At 44.2% G+C, this 21,553-nt stretch overlaps 1 protein-coding gene across 2 annotated transcripts in view; it reads right to left on the minus strand.

Moving 5' to 3' along the window:
- Positions 1-17,090: 17,090 nt before the first annotated feature.
- The window catches only part of PRR5 (proline rich 5 (renal)), a 70,142-nt gene continuing 65,679 nt past the window's right edge, over positions 17,091-21,553 (minus strand). Inside the window, exons 8-9 of one of the 2 annotated variants that reach the window (XM_010084573.1) lie at positions 21,071-21,209; positions 17,091-18,222 (exon numbers count right to left, since the gene is read on the minus strand). In XM_010084573.1, the coding sequence (XP_010082875.1) occupies positions 17,672-18,222; positions 21,071-21,209 (690 nt within the window). In that variant the 3' untranslated portion in view covers positions 17,091-17,671. The remainder of the gene's footprint in view (positions 18,223-21,070; positions 21,210-21,553) is intronic. The other variant, XM_010084572.1, reaches the window with a different exon arrangement.

A 21,553-nucleotide genomic window follows, 5' to 3' on the forward strand; every position in this document is an offset into this window, starting at 1 on the left:
GTATACATGTGTGTGCAAACATAGGACAAATGCAATAAAAAATTTAGAGAACAACTTCATGCAAAACAAGAAGAGTATAAGTTACTGGGCAACAAGAAATGGCCATTACCTTGGAAAGGGCCTTATAACCTTCTCACATAAAAGTACTTTTGCTCTCATGGGAAGCTGCCCTATGCCTATCTGTATGACTTTGTTAGTAACCGAGAAAATCCCAACCCACTGTGACTGTGCAGGCAGAGGGAAATTCCTCTTCCGGTGGATTCCTCCTGCCGAACTTGGTTGTAGTGCTAGGCTTGAGGCAAGACAAATACAAGAATGATAAAATGGCTGCAGAGGGTTACAATGTTTTCATGGGGAGGAACCAAATTATCCCTAAGACAAAAGCCAGCCTTGTTTTATGAACCTTGTCTTCAGAGTACCTCTATCTAAGAACCAGGTGCATTTCCCAGAGCACAGTCCAAAGGCACACAAAACAAACCAGGAATATGGTTCTCTGGAAGAAAGAAACAGAAGTTCAATTAAAATAAAGCCATCTCTTTTGGAAGTGTAGGAAGTGCACCATTGTTTTGCTTTCTTTTTAAATGTAGGTGGTGAGAAATTCCAGCAAAATGGACTGTCTACCAGCCTCTTCAGCAATCTTTCTCCCAGGGATGGTCCTCCTCAAGGGCTTATCTGTAACAGAGGGTAGGCATATTGTTGCAGAGCTAAAGATCTTGCTTTTGAGAGCAACCTTTGAGGCATGTTTCCCAAGGAGAAACCTATTGACCAGAGACTCCCATATATGCCCAAGAAGTACTCAAGAGCTCTTCCTTACAACCACAAGCCCCAAACTGACAATGTGCTGGAGAGTTAATCAGTTCTCAAGTCCTGACTTGTTATTGCACCTATGCAGGAACCCCCTGCCACTTTTTTGTCTTGATGTACGCAAAGACTTCTCTTCCTGCCAGGACATTGTCCCTGTTGCCACACCTCTGTGGGCAGCACTGCCTTTGTGCCTATCCAGTCTGTGACCACACTGAGCGAGGCTCTCTGCGTAGACCGGCAGGAGAAAGATGAGCACTGGAGCTTTGAAAGGAGCTAGGCAAAAGATTATCTGGGGCCTCAGTTGGACTGTCTTCTCTGCAGCTTGGTTAGTCCTGGTAAGAAAACAGCAGGCAGGGATTGAGAGGAAGCTGGGATTTGACAATGTGTTTGGCAAGGGCCAATCCCCTTTTTTTGCAGCTTGGGTGCACCCACACAAGAGCAATTTGAGTCAACACAAGGCACTTGGGTCAAGCTGAACAAGGTCTGACTGAGTGGCCCTTCAAAGACGCAAAGGCAGAGGCCCTTGCATGACCTTCAAGGCCACATTGCAGAGGGCTCCTAAGCTGCACTAAGCCAAGAGCTCCAGCTGGATGACAGACATGGGGTAGAGTCCTTTTGCCCTTTCAAGGAAAAGCAATGCCTGAAAAGCTCTTCTGACAGCAGTGGCCCTTGCCATGGGCTTTGGCCAATAGCTGTTGCTGGGGAGGCATTTTGTTGCAGAGCTCAAGATCCTGCTTCCCACCTTCTTCTCCCAGACCCCCAGCAGGACTCCTCAGCCTTGGCCTTGCTCGTCTCTTCACCAGGCATATTTCCAAGTGATGCTGTCACTGCATCTCCTTGGGGAGTCCTCAAGGATAACCGGGCTCCATCCTTTTCAAAGAGGGCTGTGTTCAGTCTCCAAGACAAGCAAATGCCTGCAGTCTTGTGCCCCAACTCTAATGCTCCTTCTCCAGGAGGACTCAGAGCCACCTCTGCCTCCTCCAAAGAGACAAAACCTTGCCCTGAGATATCTTGGAGCATTCTCACTTACAATTGCCCAAGGTTTGTCTGTCCTTCTGGGAGAGGAAGGTCTTCATTGGGTAGAAGTATGATGTTACCTCCTGAACTGAGAACAACATTGACCACTGTCACTTCAGCCTGGTGAAAGCTACTTGTGAAAGGCTTCACTTTGTGCTCTTCCTAGTTGTCCTCACGTGTCACAAAACAGAAAAGAGCCCGAAAAGGCTGTCTGCAAAGTGTTCACTTCAGGTTTGGACCATTTCACTTGGCACTGAGAGCAGAAACCGCGCAAGCAATGCTCAACATAGGCCCTGTCAGCCAAGGTGCCCAGGCACTGCAAACGTGGAGCTGGCAGAACCACCTTCTAGCACTGTCTGATGCAGCTGCCTCTAACACAGCTAGAAAAAGGAAGGACATCCAACAGGGCAGAGGATCAGGATCTGGTTTTCCAGGAATTAGGCTCTGTCCACTGATGGGAGCTCCTTGCAATTACCTTACCGGTAGCCTCAGGTTTTCACTTCTCAGGATCTCATTTGTGTCTCCCAGCTTTGTTCCATGCCTGAGCCTGGAGGACTGTGTGTTCACTGGACTATGAAACGATCTGTTCAATCATGAATTTAGATAGCTTCTTTTTATAGCCCTGGACAAACCCTTGAGCTTCTAGATAATTTTTGCTGATTATTTAAGAGGGATAATGGAAACTCCCAAAGAATGCGATTAACATTACAGTGTGCGTAGGCTGCAAGAATGCTGTCCCAGTTTACTTCTAGGTACTGTAAAATGGCAGGAGACCTATACCTGTCCTTGCCTTTCCTATAGCTTCCTACCCCTTGTGCCTGAAGATTTAAAAAACTGAGACCAATACTCACCTTCACAGTATATAAAATATATTGATTCAACATCAGCACGTTAACTGTAGATTTTTTTTTTTAAGCTAGGTGCGCAAACAAAACAGCTCCCATGCACATTAATATATTACCGTACTAATGGCAGACAAATAGGGGCACAAAACCTATTATCTCATGCTCCAAGATGTATACTAAATTTAGTCATTCATCAGACAAATATGATAGACCTTTCTTTGTATCCTAACCAGGAATAGCAGCACAGAGATTTTATCAACAACAAACTGTTAAACTTTCTCTCAAGCCTAATTGAATCATCTAAAGCATCCCTGAAAATGACTGAACAGTTATATGAAATAGTCTCAATCAGAGACATTTGGCATTTTGTAAAGCTAGGTTACTTCCTACCTACATTGAGGATATATTTTTAAGATACTGATTCTTTTTGTACTCAGCATTTCCTAAGGGCATCTTAAATCACAACTCAAAAAACAACTGCAAAGCTTAACTTTCATTTTTGCACAATATATCTGGTTTTCAGCGAAATAAATACACATTCTACCCTTATTTCTTAAAATAACAGTGCTGGAGTATATTATACAGATAACCATTCTTGGATTCTCTGTATATACAAGTATTCCACTGACTTTCATTGAAGTTTGGTTTGGTTTTTTTTGTTTTTTTTTTTTTTTTTAATTTAGTCAAGGTCTTGGGGCACAGCAATAAAGAAATGAATATGTCTTGCTAGACATGAGTTAAGTGCCTCATTCTGAACTTGTTTTGAAGCCTGCCTTACCTTAAGACCAACTATACATGAGCTAAACAACCAGATGCAATGAGAATCATTCCCTTGCTTGCATGCTCTGGGAATGGGTGTCCCTTAGCCATGTTGCCCCATTGCACCACCTGAAGCAAAGCAAACCTGTTTTCAGTGCCACCTCTTCTCCCACTCCCACAGCTGTACTGATTCTGTGCAAGCAGCCTTATATCCTCCTCAGCTCTCAGAAAAGCCACCAAGGTGGCTCATGAGTGCTAAGGTTTTCCTCATCATTAAGGTTTTGCTCAGCATAACAGAGTCGTCGGTGGTGATCTCATTGTCAAAAAGGTTCCCAGAGTTAATATTACAGTTTTCAGACACAAGCAATCCAAGTTAATAGAGCAGTGGCACCAGAACAAAATAGGTAATATTCTGTGCTGAGCTGTATAAGCAGGGCACAGGTGAGATGGGTAGATATAAAAAGCCCAGCCTAGTCATCCAGAAGCATAGAGGGCACAGCTTTGGCACAGGCACAGAACGAAAGAAGACTAAGCACTTGTCTGAAATGCTGTGCCAGGCAGAAAGCACAGTAAAGACCAGTGGTCTCACACACACAATGAACACGCAGAACTATGTGTTTCAAGTAAAGATGCTGTGAAATGGAGAAGTCAACCACCTCATGGCTGAAAGCCAAATCTACCTTTTTCTTTCACCCCTTAGAGGAAAAGTGGGCCGTTTGAACCCAGGAAGATCAGGGGAGGCTGCCTCTCAGAGGCAAGGTGCCTGTGAGCTCATTAACAGTATTTTGCATCCTGAAAACCTCACACAAGGGAAGGAACAAGACCCTGCCTTACTGGGGACACCCCGGCCCTCATCTCGTAACCCTGTGCCTAGCCGTTCTATGCTTCTCTGTAACCTGGCCACTTGCTCTGCTTGGGGCCTGTGGAGGAGTCTGCAGGGCCTTCCCTGGACCCCTTGCATGTGACAGAGAAATGCCTAAACTGTGGCTTTAAGGTGATGAGCAGGATGTGAAACAAACTATAGCTACGAGGCAGCCGACAGAAAGTCACAAGAGAGAGTCATGGTACACTGAAGGCTTATGACAACCAGATAGCACCAAGGCAAGACAAAGAAGGATCTAACTGACTGGATACCAGAGACCTCCAATATAGGCACTAGCTGCAGCAGGTCAGTGTTGAGGAAGCTCCCCCAAGGACCCCAGAGGAGACCCTATGGTAGAGGTGGTACCTTGCCTTGCAGAGTACCTGAGGCAAAGGAGCTACATGTGGGAGCCTTGGTCCAAATCTGTAGGAGGGTATGGTGGGTTGCTCCTGGCTGGACACCAGGTACCCACCAAAGCTGCTCTATCACTCTCTTCCTCAGCTGGACAGGAGAGAGAAAATATAATGAAAGGCTCATGGGTTGAGGTAAGGACAGGGAGGGATTGCTCACCAGTTACCATCATGGGCAGAACAGACTCAACCCAGGAAAATGACTTTAGTTTATTACCAGAGTAGGGTAATGAGAAATAAAACCAAATCTTAAAAACACCTTCCCCTCACCCCTCCCTTCTTCCCAGGCTGAAGTGCACTCCCGATTTCTCTACCTCTCCCACTCCAGTGGCACAGGGAGATAGGGAATGGGGGTTGCAGTCAATCATCACACTTTGTTTCTGACACTCCTTCCTCCTCAGGTGGAGGACTCCTCACACCCTTCCCCGGCACCAGTGTGGGGGTCCTTCTCACAGGATACAGTCCTCCATTAAGCTCTTTACAAACTGCTCCAGCGTGGGCTCCTCTCTCCACAGGTCCACACATCCTGCCAGAGCGCGCTCCAACCCAGGCTCTCCACACAGTCACAGACTCCTTTGGGCATCCACCTGCTCTGTCGTGGCACTCTCCACAGGCTGCAGGTGGAGATCTGCTCCACGGGCCCCTCCATGGGCTGCAGGGGCACAGCTGCCTCACCAGGGTGTTCACCATGGGCTTCAGGGGAATCTCTGCTTTAGTGCCTGGACAAACTCCTCCCCCTCCTTCACCCACCTTGGTGTCTGCAGAGTTGTTTCTCTTGCATATTATCACTCTTCATTTTTTCCCCTTCTAAAATACATTATCACAGCAGCACTGCCACCGTTGCTGATGGGCTTGTCCTTGGCCAGCAGTGGGTCTATCTTGGAGCCAGCTGGCACTGGCTCTGTTGGACATGGGGGAAGCTTTTAGCAGCTTCTCACAGAAGTCACCCCTGTAGCCCCCCGCTACCAAAACCTTGCCACCCAAACCCAATACAGAGGGTCATCTGATCTCTGTAGGAATGGATCCTTTAGTTACTGAGCTTCAGCAGCGCTGCAGCAGTGCCTGTCTCAGGCTGTTGGCTCCTGGGCTGGGGTATAGGGAAGAGAGCTGATGCCTGGGGTGGAAGCAAGACACCTATTGCAAGAACTATTTGCTCATTAAAAGGGCCTTCCACATCCCAGCTCTCCACCTCTTGGGAGATGGCCCAGCTGTGACAGCTGTGTTGGGCAGCCTGGACTCTGCCTTTCTGTGCTGCCCCTCTGCTGTTTCTTCCTCTCACTAGAGTCTTTCAAAAGAGCAATTAATTCTCCAAGTTGATCAATCTTCTCATCTTCATCATGAGATGAGAGACTAGGGAAGGGGCATTCTTCTGAAACACCATGCAGCAGCTTTTGCTCATCACCTGAGTGTGCATGGCCAAGCATCCCACAGGAACCAGAGCCCAAGAAAATCAAAGTGCGCCAAAGTTGTCATGTTTCTCAGTCCCCATCAGCCCACAAATGAAGACATAAGGTTGATCAGAAACTGATTTTCTTGTAGCAAGCTCAGCATGCTGCTGCTGTTCTCTCAGAGGGACTTTGGAAAGTGAGAACACAAAAGGCCTTTTATATACAGAGCCTGCTGCTCTGTTCTCAGATGCTGCATTGCTTTCAGATGCATTTATTTGGAGCAATGGTGCAATCCAGTGGCCAGTTTGGATAGTAACACAGTAATACTGTACAAGCTCTAGTATTGCAAAACCGGGAAGCACCTAAAGGGAGATGCAATACCACTGAGCCTGCAGAGAAGCAGTGATGTATATGAATGAGTGAACTTAAGAGATGCACAGAAGATCCATGTTTCTTGATGAGAGGCTCAAGACTGAACTGCTGGCATCAATAAATGGGGCGGCTCATCTTTAGGGGCAGTAGAGCCCATCCTCACAAAACTGTACAACCCTAACATTTTTCTGAGCATAATTTTCCTGTAGTGCCACGCACCGGTGCTGTCTGTCCTAGCACCAAACCCAACACCACACCACTCTGGAGCAGAAAGCACATCCCAGAAGAGGGCCTCCACCCCAGGCCAGGGAGCACACTGCTTCCACAACAGCCCTCCAGCAAGGAAGGGGCCCAACCTCTAGAAGGCATTAGCACTGTCACTAATAAATCAACATTTTAAATATTTTGATTTTCTGAGGGCCAGCATCTGGAGGTAGGAATGTGGATTTATTTGATCTGTTGCTATAGATTAGGTATTTTAGCCTGGTGAGCACATGGAGAGAGGCAAAGAAGTGGAGCTGCAGGATCCTTTCATCCCAATAGGAAATGGTGTAGGCCTCATGTCACTGCTTACTCAAGGAATCACAGAGGTAAGGCCATAGAAACCCTGCAGAAATAGACTGTAGAAAATCTTAGTCTGAGGATTGGCTGCTATGCAGCCAGTTGTGAGGAAGGATCTTCTCTCAGAGAGTTGCCTTTGGACTCCTGCAGTGTGAAAATGCCAGCTTGTGGCAGAGACTCAAGCAAACCTTGCCCTGCGTAGCCCTCCTGAGAAGCCTCTGCTGGAAGGGGCAGCAGTTATACTGAGTAGACCCCTTTCTCTGTGTAGTTTTTACATCTGCTTTAGTCTGGAGAAGAGAGGAGGAGGTGTTGCTGAAGGAAGCTGTTCACTGCTTTTGAGCATATGAGATGGGAGGTTGTCTTCTGCAAGCCAGGCTGCAACAGGAGTACATCTAAGGAGACACTCAGCTCTGGGTGCATCTCCTTGCCATCTTCACCTCCCTCATCAGCAGGCTTCTTGGCCACGCAAAAAGGAGCCAAAGAAGCAGATCCTAAACCCCAACATGATTATTCTGGTGTCCTTCTTTGTAGATTGTTGAGTCAACAAGATTGATCAGAAAGGCAACAGCAGCTAGATTAATGAGGGAAAAGAGAAATTTCAGTGGAAAGAGCAAACAGCATAGCCATTTTGATTCAGTGCAGTTTACATTTATGTCTCCCTTCTTAAACATGCAGCCCGGCCACTGGCACACTGCTGAGGGAGCATCTCCTTACATGAAGCCATTGGTCAACTTTTGTCACAGAGTTAGCTGGCAAGGTTGCTGTACAAAAAAAGAAATAACAGTATAGCTGTCTATATTAGAAAAGACAGAGCGATAATCCTAGCATGTGCCAAGAGCAGAAAAGCTGGACTTCAGGTCTGATTTAAAGCATCCTCTGAGAAAAAACAAACAAGTGAACAAACTCCACCAACCACACACATAAGTCTGTGAATTCTACTTAACTAGTAAGAGGAAAATATATGACAGTTTCAAGAATAAGGAAGAAAACAAAATCATATCTTTGTATGTATGAGACTGCTTAGCAGTGACTTGGTGCTATATTTGAATACCTCTACAACCTGAACCAAGACTGATACATCCGCTGTGAGCATTTAAAATGAAGCTTTTAAACTGTAGCATTACAAGCCAAGAATGCCCACCCACACACAATATTTAAGGAATAACTTTTGGAAGATACAGAAGTTAGAATATCAAATTAGTTCTTCAGCATGAGCAAATCATTAAGCAATTCTTGCTGACAGAAAGTTGGATTCACTTGACTCGGCACAGTAACCACATACATGGTCCTTCCAGGCTGCACATACCAGCTAGAGGCATCAATGTGCAGTTTCTTTCCCTCCTAATTGTGGCGTCAGTTCTGCTCTGTTTCTTCATCATTTGCCAATTCCAGACTGACAGGGCCAGATCCTGAGCTGTGCTGGATGCTTGTACTCTCTGACTGCAGAAGGCTCCCTGATCCATGGACAAGCTTAGTGGAAGTATCGGGATAGATCCATACACTGCAGATGCATCCACAGTACCTTCCAGGGCTTGATCCATGTAAGATTAAGTTAAAAATTTTGGAGATGTTTGTCAATAATCAGCAGTTACTTGTTTATAGGAGGTAGAAGAACAAAGAGGAGGCAGGGAACTAGCACTGCCACAGATGTGTCTGGCTGTATCTGCATCTGACAAATTAAAACTTCAAATACCACCTTGGGTCTTGTCATTCAGATGTTGGCTTGTGCATGAACAGTCTTTGGTGTTTGACCCAAGGTAGGCAGAAGTGATTTTAGAAAATAACTAACATCCCAAGCCTGTTTTTCTCAGCAATTTTTCATCATATCCCAGAGAGCGCAGCTGATTGCCTTCCCCCTCACTGTGCACAGCAGCAGATGCAGAGTTGCAGGAATGTTTGTGCAACAAAGCCCTTTCGTCCTCCTCTCAGTCAACATGCCCTGGAAATCTGGATTTTTCTTCAGGAAGCTTTTATCCACTTGAATACTGTGTGGTTTGCTAGAAGTACAATGACTGCCAGCACTCCTCACTCAGAGTAGATGACACAAAAAGCAGTTAAAAATTATTTTAAAAGCCAATTTTGCCAAAGATTGGGAACATTTGTATGACAAATCAGGATTTTAATTGAAACAACAAAACTGAAAAATGTTTTCCACCCTTACCCTGACAAACTCCTCCCCTTGCAAGACTTAGAAAGTTCTCCACTCAGAGCTGCGTACAGTTTTTTCTTCAGAATAATTTCTATTCACCCTCCTCCCCCAGGGAGACTTGAACAAGGTTTAACAGGGACATTGCAAAGCTCCTGCTATGGATGTGGGGTGAGCAGCATCTCTAGTCAGTTAACTTTTGCCATTAAATGGTTTGCATCTTTTTTTCTCCTCAAGCATCCACATACCATTCTACTTGCAGTTTTCAGGTGCAGTTTTCAGGTGCAGTATTTCCACTCCTACTTTTACTACTCTATCTTACCATGTGAAGAGGTTGCCTGTGGATACCCCAAGAGATTAACCACTTCTCCAGCTTCCTGTAGTGTGATGATTGCAGATGATTGCATACCCATGATGAGATTTAAGAACAAAGTGGCTTAATATTTCACAACAAATGGAGTCTTCTATAAGAGACAGACATTGTTGTAGTGAACTCAAAAGCACTACACCTGTATCTTAACATAAGCCTGAGGGTATGATCCAAACACTTATAAAGTAGCAAGCTTTACATCTCTATCTGGGAAAAACAGTTTGAGTCATCATGAAGAACAGAACATTACGATCCCAATTTTCCACAAAACTGCTGCAAGTGGGAAGATAATTTTTCCTCTTTGGAAATCAAGCCCAATGCCTTCCATTATTTTTTTTTTTTTAATTGGAAGAGACAAATGAAGCATGAAGCAGAGATATTTGCCCCTGGATTATACAGTTATGAGTATATTCAGGTATGCTGATTTTGGCTAGGACAGAGTTAACTTTCTCCATGGTAGCTAGTGTGAGGCTATGTTTCAGATTTGTGCTGAGAATAATGTTGATAACACACTGGTGTTTTAGTTGTTGCCAAGCAATGCTTATACTAAGCCAAGTTTGCTTCCAGCTTCCCCTGTTATGCTAGTGTGCACAGGAAGCTGGGAGGGAGCATGGCCAGAGTGACAAATCCACTGGCCAATGGGATATTCTACATCATCCAGCATCCTACTCAGGATATAAATGAGATGTAGCCAGAAAGCTGGCACGCTCTCTCTTCTGGGACTGCAGTTTCGGGACTGTCTCTGCTCAGAGATCTTTAGTTGGGAACAAGCAGGGCCTTGATCAGCAGGCGGTGAGAAGTTGTACTATGTACCACTCGTTTGTATATCACTATCCCCTGGGATGGGGGAAGAGGGGCAAGCAAGCAGCTGTGTGGTGTTTTTGGCCACTGGCTGGGTTTAAACCATAACAGCCATTTTTGACTGTCCCAGGGAATGGGGGAGAGAATTGGAGGGGTAAAGGTAAGGAGACTAGTGAGTTGAGATAAGAACAATGTAATACTTGAAATAAAAATAAAAATTATAATAATCATTAAATACACATAGCCTCATACTAGCTACTATGAAGAAAATTAACTCTATCCCAGCCAAAACCAGCACATCAGGACAGAACATGAGGAATTTCAGAGGGACATAAACTATTTAGAGTCATGGGCAATAAGAAGCTTGATGTTGATAAGAAAAAAATAACATGCATTGAAAGAAAACAAACCCATTAAATACTTGCAGAGTATTAAAGAGGTAATATCAGCTAAAGAAACAGAATCTAGTGTCATTGTAAACATGTCACGAAAGATTGCTGTTGAGGAGGAGAGTCAAACAAGGCACGAAGAGAGATAGTGAATGTATCATAAATAAGAATGAATTAGCATGTATGGACTTAAATCGATGGTGCAGCTACATTAAAAGAATATGATGGCAACAAAATTAAATATACAGAAGTCAGAGTTGCATTGCCAATTTACACTTGACCATTCTCCAATACACTGCCTCCTCTCTTCTTGTTGTGCATGCTTTATCATGAAACCTTTAAGCAACAGACAATCCACCTGACAATTTAAAATGTAAGAAAGACAGGTAAGAACATTATTCCCATGTTCTGAAGAGGTACAGATTTTAAGTGAATTAAATCTATTCAAAAAGCTCATGGAGGACATGGAATTAAGCCATCCCAGTCTGAGTTCTAGCCCAGCAATTTGATCCCAAGGCTAATCTTCACTGTGAAGACAACAACAGTGCCCTAAGAATTCCTTTCAAATCCTGATTCCAAACCTAGAGTTCAGAGGGCTAGGATTTAGGGAACACATTTCGAAATCTAGATAAAACTCTGCCTAAGACTATTTGCTTTTGCAAGGGAAAAAAAATCCTAAAATAATTAGTAAATAAGTATGTTCTGGAAGAGTTAGCAATCTTAAGGTGAAAATGCTGACACAGACCCTTCATTACAGAAATATAAACTTAGCCTCCGACACTTCATTTTACAAAGGCAACTAATAACAATAAACTTCTGGCAGGTTTGTTAGCCCAGCAGTTCCATGACTGTTCACACACACAGGTTTTCCCTTTCCTTTCTCCTCTGGCTTTGGCAGAGCATCCTGGCAGCCCATCTGTCAGGTAGGCCATCCTGCTATAGGCAGGCAAGCAGCCAATTTGCTAATCCAATTAGGCACTACAAGACCTGAGGGGTGCACCGTTTGTGAACTAATAGGCTATTTTCATTATTTAATTACTAGTCAAGTTACCTGCCTGAAGAATATTAAAATGCCAGCAGAATTATGACATTGAGATAGTAGGTCAATGCTAAATCCTTTCTGCACATCTACTCCAAAACATGGCTTCTGAGGGCAATACAGAAGAGTAAGCAGCAGCTTTAAGCCTCCTTGGTGGGGGATTTCAGAGAGACAATGCATTAGCCTAATTCTGAGTCCAATGAAACCAGTTGAGTTTAACCATCAGTTTTGATGGAGAAACAAGGCCAACACAGAGCACCTGGGAGAATTCACATCCACTTTTTTTCAGTATCCTGGGACCACACAAAATATTTGAACCACTTTCTGGGGTTTCTCTCAATAGCTCAGGGAATTGAATCATCTGGTATAATCTCCATCCTTCAAAGATCCCTAATTTGTCAGTAACATCAGAAAACAGGCAGGAGTCAGGAATCCTTCAGGCCATACAGAGGGACTGGGAGCCACCTTGGATGCCTCCAGCAGCTATTCCTGGCAGCTCTTCTCCACTTCACCTTCCTTCCTGGGAAGGGTGGGCTGGTGGCCAACCCACAGCAGCCCAACAACATCAGGTGGTCTATGGCTTTCTGAAGCTTGCTGCCAGTTAAGAAAAATAAACTGCCTCGAGCAGCTCTAACCCAAGTTGTATTTCAGAGGACACAATGGCACAGATACTTTCTTGGCAACTTTCACCCACATCATCTCAAGATGCTGGTCTGCTCTTCCAGCCTCAAGCACCGTCTCCTCCCTTCCAAAGGGTCTAAGAACTTGCAAACCTGTGAGCACAGCAATCTGCTGCTGCTGCTACCACACCACATGAAGAGAAAGATGATAGAAGGCTCTTTGAGACAAAATATATTTATTCTCCTTTTAGAAGTGTGCTTTTCCCTTTGTGGAAAGGTGCACACAAGACTTCAATTGTAAACCAAGCATTTTATTGTCTTGGAGAGCATGGTGGCAAGGATATATGTATTATTAAAATGGCTGCATAGGTTATTTGCAGCACTGTCAGCTTTTTTGATATCTGGTTTTCTGCTCCCTCTCTCCAAATTTTGGTACTTTGAGAAAAGTTCTGGAATGACAGTCACACCTCCACAGACCAGAGCTCAAAAATAACACTAAAGGCTTTCTGACATCTTTATTTCCAAGATGCTCTTACAGCATATTATCCTAAAAAGGGGCAAAACATACACCTCTAACTAGAACTTTAGTGAAAGATCAGCTATTTTCACATACTTGCATGTCTGTATGGTAGCCCTAGAAGGAGGTTGCCCACAGTTCTGTCACCACAGCTAAGTGGTTCAGATAGTATCAAGTGTGCTTCAGTCAAAAGCACTATCAGAATCAGCTTGCCAGGAGCTAAGTGAATAATGGAAAGTAATTTTTGCAATTTCCACAAAAAAAAAAGGCCTCTATTTGGGCAGCATTATTTGCAGCCAATTATTCCGCTACTTCCAGTTGTGCTCCAGGGAGCTGCATTACTTCTCCACAGAGCTCAGCAGCTGTTCATTAGGTTAGTCCCACAGTTCCTTTTGCTTGCATAACATTCACCTCACAGTGCCAGATGACAGGAGCTTTAAGTGCTATCCGGTACTCTTTCTCCCTCATCAGGTTTTGAAACCTGTCCCAACCAGGAAAAAAAGTTTTGGATTAAGATATAAAATGCCACAGTTTATTGTAACAATGGAAGGGTGGAGGGTAACAACTGGCATACTGAGAATACCCCCTTAGGGTCAAAGCTGGAGCATCATTGGTGCTCTGGCACACTACCATGTATCAGCACTTGAAAGCTGAAAGCCATCACTTCATAAATATATTTTGGCAAGAACCTGCACCATCTTCTCTGATATAAGTTCCTTTGTAATGACCCCAATGTTCTTCTTGAAGACCACATTCCTGACTTGTCTGCATTGGTATTATTAATAGAAGGATCACACACACACAGTAGTGTCAGTAAATCTGCACAGTAGTGTGTCGGTAAATGTCTCACCTCTGCAGCATTTAAAGTCACTGAACACTGGGCTTTGATTGCCCACAGACACCTGGCTCAGCATCATTCACATGATCTGTCCTCCCAGGGCTATGTCTGACTCCATGCACCTCCGCACCTTGCGCATTCATAAATAAAGCACATTCGCACATGGGATCTTGCATATACCAACCAGACCTGCACAAAGGCTCAAAGCACAGGGCTAGAGAACAGCTCCATCTACACCTCTGTACAGATTACATAGTACCACCAATCATGCCACTTCTTGGGGAACGGGTTGATGAGAAACTTGATCTCTGAGGACAAGAGAGTTTATTCCTGTGAAAGTCACTATCTAGACCACTACACCCAGCTTTTCAAGTTAGGGTCATATCTGCCTGCATATTTTAATAGAAACTTGCAGGAGAGACAAAATGCCATCCTACCACCATTGCAGTAAAGAACTTCAGTCTAACTTCAGATTTTCAGGCTCTTCACAGCAAACCTACTGAGTTTATAATGCTTTCTTCAATTAAAAAATAGCCCTGAAACTCTAGTCACTAGGCCAGCAGAAGAGCTTTAGCACAGCAGACAAAATACTTTTGTGAATATCACATTTACTAACAGAGAGACAAGGTCAGTTCAGCAAGCTCTAAACCACAGCAGCAGAGCTCAACCTGTTCCATTATAGCACCCTCAGGATAACTTATTTTAATTGAAGCCAAACCTCTTCATTCTAAAGATAATAAAGACAAGCCTTTCACTTCAGCTCAGCAGCACTCAGACATCCTAGCACCTAAGAACAAATAAGTAATGAATCCCAAGAAGTTTGGGCCCAACGTCCTTAAATATTCATTCAACTCTAGCACAGCTGGTGATCAGTTTAGGGGGTGGGACAGGGTGAGGCTGGGCTGGGCTAGGCTAGGCTAGGCTAGGCTTTTGTTTTTTCTTCTCCCATTTTCCAGTGTGGTCCTGGTGAACAGGTGATATGTGCTACTAACGAAGGCCTGCAGCAGATCTTATGGTTGCTAGAGCTTTGACCCTAAGGAACCCACTTTAAGTGAAAGAAATGTAAAGGCTAGACTGGAAGTGCGGGGCTGCAATGCTACAACACTCCAGGACAGCTGGTTCCTCCCACAGTGCATGTGAGAAAGCGAAGTGCCCAAGAACAGGCCTGTACAACAGGTGCCAGGCTGCCTGCCTTGGCCAACAGGAAACACTAAAGACAAGACTATTTCCGAAATCTTGCTCCTCTTCGACATTTTCTGAGGTGGCTGTTAGGAACACTCCTCTTACACAGTCTCCATCTCTGAACCCTATCTTTAAACAGCCTTTAAAAACAGCCGGAGGAAGATTTCCATTCACTAGCTCCACGCATGCAAGGTGGGAAGAGGTTAGGTCATGGCCAGCGTACCAGGGGACTCAAGGTCTCCTGTCATAGGGGAGGACACTAACCACACAAAAGCTCAGATGGAAAGGGTCCTAGCAGTCCCTTTCTCTTAGTTCAAACTGCTTAAATATTCCCCAGTAATTAAGTAAGCTTATGATTCTTTCTACCTTTCATGTTCCCTAAGGGAAGAAGGTGTGCAGAGGCCCTGATCCACTATATTTTTAACATTTTCTTGTAGAGGTTTGAATGTGTCTTCTCTTCCCCTGCCCTCTGTTCTTAGAATGAGGCTGCGGATAATCTTTTTCTCCAACTTAAACAGTAATTCAGGAAACAGAACAGCGTGTGCCAGAAAGAACAAGGGTGGAGGGTGCCAGCATGGGGGTCTGTACCACTTCAGGAGGACATTTGTGGAAATCACTGATCTGTCATATACTGGATCCAAGTTCTGCGAGACCTCCTCACTCCTCTGTGGTTTGCACAGGGCCAAATGTGGCACCAAACGTGCCTTGAGACTGCAGGCTCATCACATGCCTCAGCTAGGAGAGGGTGGGCAAACACCCATCAGTAGCACCAACCAGTTGCTAGGAAGCTGATAAGCCTCAGATGTGAACAAGGTGCCACCATGCTCAGCCCCATCAGGAGCGAAGTACTCCAGGTGTGCCCCAGATTGCACAGGCATCGCCATGGCCAGGAAATTACTTGATAATCTGCAACTTTTAGTCGCACATCCAGAGGGCAAGTTAGGTGCCTGCATCCTAAACCGTTTCATTTATTGGACCTCAAAGATGTCCCCAGGCACCAGAATAGCTCTTGCAGAGGGTATGTTCTGCTGCACCTGCGTTTCTGACGGTGTGAAGTCCCTCTGCACTACCTCTGCCCCACATCAGATGGTCCCATCTGGGTGTGTTCCCTGGCTGTTGAGACTGTTAGGATATAGAACTAATTATTTATCTCTGTTTAAAAGAAACTTTTAAGTATGACCTAACTTAAGTGCATACCTGTAGGGGCAGCCACACAGTTGAACACGCCAAACACAAAGAAGCAAAACAGACACCAAATCCTGGCCTCACTTATGGGGCTCCTTTTTCAGCTGTCTTCTGAGCTTCTCAGATCTCTGTGTAATGGGGAGACTGTACATCTATCTGGAAGGTGACACCTCCAGGAGTGAAGCAGGGTGGTAGCAAAAGATTGAGCTCTTTCCCAAAGATCAAGTAGTGAGGCCAAAGAAAATGAAGTATTAGAAGTGGGGCCCTGAGGCTAGAAATGGAATCAAAGCCTGGGGAATAGTTTGGCGAATGTTGTGGTCAGCAGCGCAATTTCAGAGTGAAGCTGGAGAGTCCTTTAGCATCTGAGCTAAGCACCAGATACTGCCATACCAAACTGACCACCCGTCTCTGCTGAGTAGCTCAGGAGTTACCGACTTAACTCTTTCCTCCAGAGGAGATGCCTAAAATGGACTGACCTGAAGTAGCTCTTTTTTTTCACTGTAAAATCGTCTGATCAAAAATCTATCATGCATCAGGATTTCTACTTCACCTTAGTATCACGTGCATCAATCCTCTGTAAAACCACTGACACAGCTCTTGTAACACCATGTAACTGTGAGGGAGAATCAAAGAGCTGGGAGTGCTCAGGATGAGAAGAGTTGCAAGGGTCACACTCCTCAAATATCAATACATAATTGACAGTCTAGATATTATTGTATTTCTTTAAGAATATAAATATATAATGAGGATTTCCATCAAGAGACCGTATTTTTTCATTTATTTAGGAAACAAGTAAGTTGAATTCTACTGGAATCTCTCCATACAATGGATGCTCCAGGAGTTGACAGTGCACAGATTTCTTGTAAGTGCCACGTTCAGAGCAAATTAACACAGCCTTAAAAGCCAGTTTCAAGACAACTCTCTCACAGACACAAGGTATCGTCTGCGAAACAGAACATGAGACATGAGGCACTGCGTGAGATCAGGTAGCACATTTCTGTTTATTTGCCTTTCTTCAAGAACTCTAACTCACCATTAGGCAAAGGAGTGCATACAAGATGTACAAGAAAAAGAAAAGAGACTTCTTTATAATTGTATTCTGCGGCATGAAGGCCCACAGCCTCTGGGTTTTCTGTTTTTTTAAGAGGATATGTTTTCACTCTGGCTGAGGTGTTACAGTTCAGAGAACAACCTGCTGTCTACAGGAAATCTCTTGAGAAAATTAAAAGTGAACACAGCTATTTGCTAAGCTGTTTTACTGAACAAACACTGCCAGCTGCACTAATAGCATTTTATCAGACACTTGTCAGCTTGTGAACCCCTAGGTTTATAAAGACAACAGGAAATCCGACTGCAGAGTAATGAGGACAAGAAGAAGTGGTTGGAGTTTCTTCCCCCTCACGGCAGATTCCAGCCTGCTGTAAATCTGTGTTTGTGAACTTTGGTACAGCCATGATGACCTACAACAGAGGTTCTACCCTAGACATATAGACACATAGTCCGACTCAATGCATAAGTAAGTTTCATATATAATATTAAAAGCCAAGGTTTGTCTCCCAATATCCTTCACATGATGCTCTGTCTGTTCACGTCCACATTGTATGCTGATGAATTGGAACAGCCTCGGCCAAAATCAATAAAAATGCCTTCAGAATCAGAGTCGATCGATTCCAAAATCTGATCCACTATGTTCTCAGGGCTAGAAGAGGGAACTGGAATCAAGGAAGGGTCCCTGTCCAGCTCAAAAGACCTATGTGGGTCGTCCATTGAGTGGAAGAGTCCTTTCTGTTGCTCAGCTGTGCTGAGTTTGCTAGAGCATTGCACTGACCCGGTGCTGGGCCTCTCCTGGTCTCCTGACAGTGAACTTTTCGTGGCAGTCATGGAGCTCTTGGAACCATTGTCCATGATGGTGGTGAGGTTGGAGTACCCCTGGAGCTCCAGGCAGGAGGTCATTTCTGAAACAGAGTGCCTTCGGATGCCTGTTCCGTTGGCAGCAATGCCCTCGGTTTCATACTCGGCCACTGGTGTCAGCAGTGGATTGTTGTAGCTTTTCGATCGCACCACAGGATTCTTGGCGAGGATGTCACCCGATTTTGAACGCCTGAAGAACCGCTTCTCTGTAAAATAGAGAAAGATGCAGAGTACTATCTACAAAGTCTCCTATTTTAGTGGTACTAATAATTATGCATGTTCAAAAGAAAAGTCAAGGCCAAAATATTCATAAGCTTTTCTTGAATGATGGAAACTTTTATAAAAGAATACATTTTTCTGGTTTTGCACATCCATAGGCTTCAGATTTGCCAGATTTCTGTAGTATATTGAAGACTCTAAACTTATCTTTACGAATAATACTTGAGATTCCTTTATATTCAATCAAATTCAGCATCTGGAGTAAAACAGTAAATATTGTGGAAGACCTGATATACAATTGCAAATACTTTCTTTAGACAAGAACAGGAAGTGCAATTCTGTTCTTGTTCAGGCTATAAGGTTTATCACTACTTTCTAGTAGTTGAAATTTAACTTTTCCACCCACTCTGGCAAAATCAGGTCTCTTCAGATTTCATGCACAGGGATTAAGACAGACAGTCATACTAATAATTCTGGAAAAACTTAGATTCAAAGCATCGTTCAGAGACCGCACAAGGAGAGAGCACCAAGAGCATTTGGAAACGGTAATTGGAGGGCAGTGCCCACAGCAACGTTTTTGGGGAACAAGCCTGCATTCTCTCCGACAGTGATTGTATGAATGCTGCTGTTAACCAAGTGGGCTCTTTCCAAAGTCTGAGCAGCAGGTGGCAGCAAGTCAGCACGGAGATCCTCCACCAGCGGTTTAGGGCTGGAGTTCTCTCCACCAGATAGATCAAAATGACCATCGTACAAGCTTTTGCAGACCTCAGTGCTCAGACTCACTGGTGCTAAAAAAAAACACATGGTGTGAATAAGTTGTCTCATTTTTGAAGCTTTCTTCCTGCTGTTCTTGCTTTGCCATCTCCATGAAAGAGGCACGGCTGGAGAAGGGAACGAAGTTACACTCTGGAAGTCAACCACAGCCACTGCATATACATTATCTGTTCCCTTGCAAACCACACAATTTCCTGTACAAATGCCAGTCTCTTCTCAAACTATACTTCTGTATAATTACGTGCTTACCTGGACACAAATTCCAAACACTTGCTGTGCTGCTGAAAAAGCCAGTTTTTGTACTTAAGATTGTATTTTGCAGTTGTGTCTGCCTCTGCAGAGAAATCAGCAGAGCCAAGTTCACTTTTGGACTTTTTTCTTTGTTAGGAGTTTGAGTGGCAAACAGAAAAAGTTCCCTGGGACTGCCTTGAAAGAGGAACTCTTGCTTTTTGGTCACACCAGGGGTTGGCTGGAAGGGAAGGCTGGGTGTGCTGGCCAGACAGGGAAGAAAAGAGGTCAGTGGCCTCACCAGTCCCAAGGACAATATGTCACAGCTTTAAACCGTGCTACCAAAAATAGTTGCACAGAACTAGATGTGTTAGTTTAAAAGCAGTAGAGACCTACGCACTCAGCTCCCTTGCATACAGGTTCACTGACTATAGTAAGACCTAGTCTGGGGTACTGCTACAGATCTACACCTTCGGCTGCAGCGAGGGAAAGTCCACCAAAACCTTCCTATCTTCTGCAGTCAGGTAATACAACATTTATTGTCCAACAATCCATTTCACTGGAGTTTTATTCTCTTTGGGTGCATTTTTTCTGTCCTGACACACAAAAGCCTGTATTCAGAAAACATCAGTTTGGAGCTCCATTTAAATCCTTGTGGCCTTTTAATGGCAAGCAATGAGTACAAAGGAGTAATCCTGAACCATTTGCCATAAATAACTGGCCTACACTTATTCGCATAAAACTGATTTGTTTCTTAAATGCCTGTTGCAACACAACCACTTTTCCATTCAGCTTCAGGGGAAAAACCGCTACTTCATTGACCATTTCTGACAAGCAAACAGATTAAATTGACTGCATAGAAAACATACAATTGAACTTATTTTTTCCTGTTTTCTTTGTTCAAGAAGGCCATCACAGTATTTGCATTAAATTATTTGGGTACTACCACATTTCCTTTTTGATTTACGCTGGTAGTATCCCCCTTGCATTTTCAACAGATTGAATTACTACATGGGACATTCAAAAGGCCTTCATCTTGGCCAAATCTTGCCTTCACAGAAGTCACTGAATACTTCAGAGCTCAAAGAATAATAAAAAAATAAGCTGGAAGGCACTCAAGAAGGTCACTCACTTAGCCTCTGCCACCAGGCAGGGCCACGTTTACCCACCTCGCTCCTTTTGGATGCTTATGTATGTGACATGTATATAGCCCCTCTAGCAGTGAAGATTCAGCAGCCTCCAGAGGTGGTTTATGTGACATTAGAGATTTTTCCTTCCATGTAACCTGAATTTCCCCTGCTATGTGTGGTCCACTCTACTTTTTTTTATCTCCAGTGGGATGGAGAACATTATTTACCTTATTACCTTCCACTCTGCAGAAAGCTTTCACATGTTTGAAGGCTTACTGGTTAGTCTTCTCTAAGACAAACTCCTATTCTCTTCCCTGCTTTAAACAGCCTTGTATGATCTTTGGGCACTAATGACCAGACACTACTCAGCACTCTAGAAATGGCTCCTTGCTTCTTCCTCTCACTGTCCATAAAGCATCCTGTGTTAAAGATTTCTCATAAAAAGGTAGAATGGAAATGCTAAACACACTCCAGATTCACAGATTTATTAATGAGCACTGTTATGATGATCTGTTTTCATCTTCTGCCACTGCCAAGTTTCACTGTGACTTAGCGCATTGCAAAGAGCACGGCCTTAGAAAGGAGCCTGACTGTGTGGCATTAGTATTGGCAGTCTCCTCTTATGTGGTCCCTGGCCCTGTGTGAACTAAGGTTTTGGTGAAGCCCTCTGTGCTGTGTCAAATCGAGCCTCTGTTGTTCTTACCCAAGATACAGGAAGAGTGCGTGAAGGGTCCGTCACTGGAATACAGACCGTATGTGCCCAAGTAAGGAGAAACTACTTTCTGGATCAGGGATTCCAGTTTCAAATAATCTTCAGTCACACCTTTCGACTCGTGAACCCCCTGAAAGAGAGAAAATCCCCAAGATGAGCACTGTCACCTTCATCCACAAGCCTTCCTCGCTCACTGGGGCAAGCAGGAAGGCAGCAAGCATTTTCACTAAGTTATACAACAAAGGTGCACCGTGATGCAATACCATTTTGTCACTACAGCTCATTCCTCCTGCTGTAAAGCTAAGACATGTGAGTCGATCCAGAGAGACTCACCATGCAGACACTGCATAAATGCTCAGAAAGAGACAGTAGCTACTTCCAGAACATTTAAATCCAGAAAGGTACATCACGCTTAGCGCAAAGGCACTCCAGGAGGATGGGGTCTGTGAAGATGAATTAAAACCATCTCTGGAC

Source organism: Pterocles gutturalis, unplaced genomic scaffold (genome assembly GCF_000699245.1).
Source record: "Pterocles gutturalis isolate BGI_N339 unplaced genomic scaffold, ASM69924v1 scaffold2630, whole genome shotgun sequence".
In the NCBI taxonomy this organism is placed as follows: Eukaryota; Metazoa; Chordata; class Aves; order Pterocliformes; family Pteroclidae; genus Pterocles; species Pterocles gutturalis.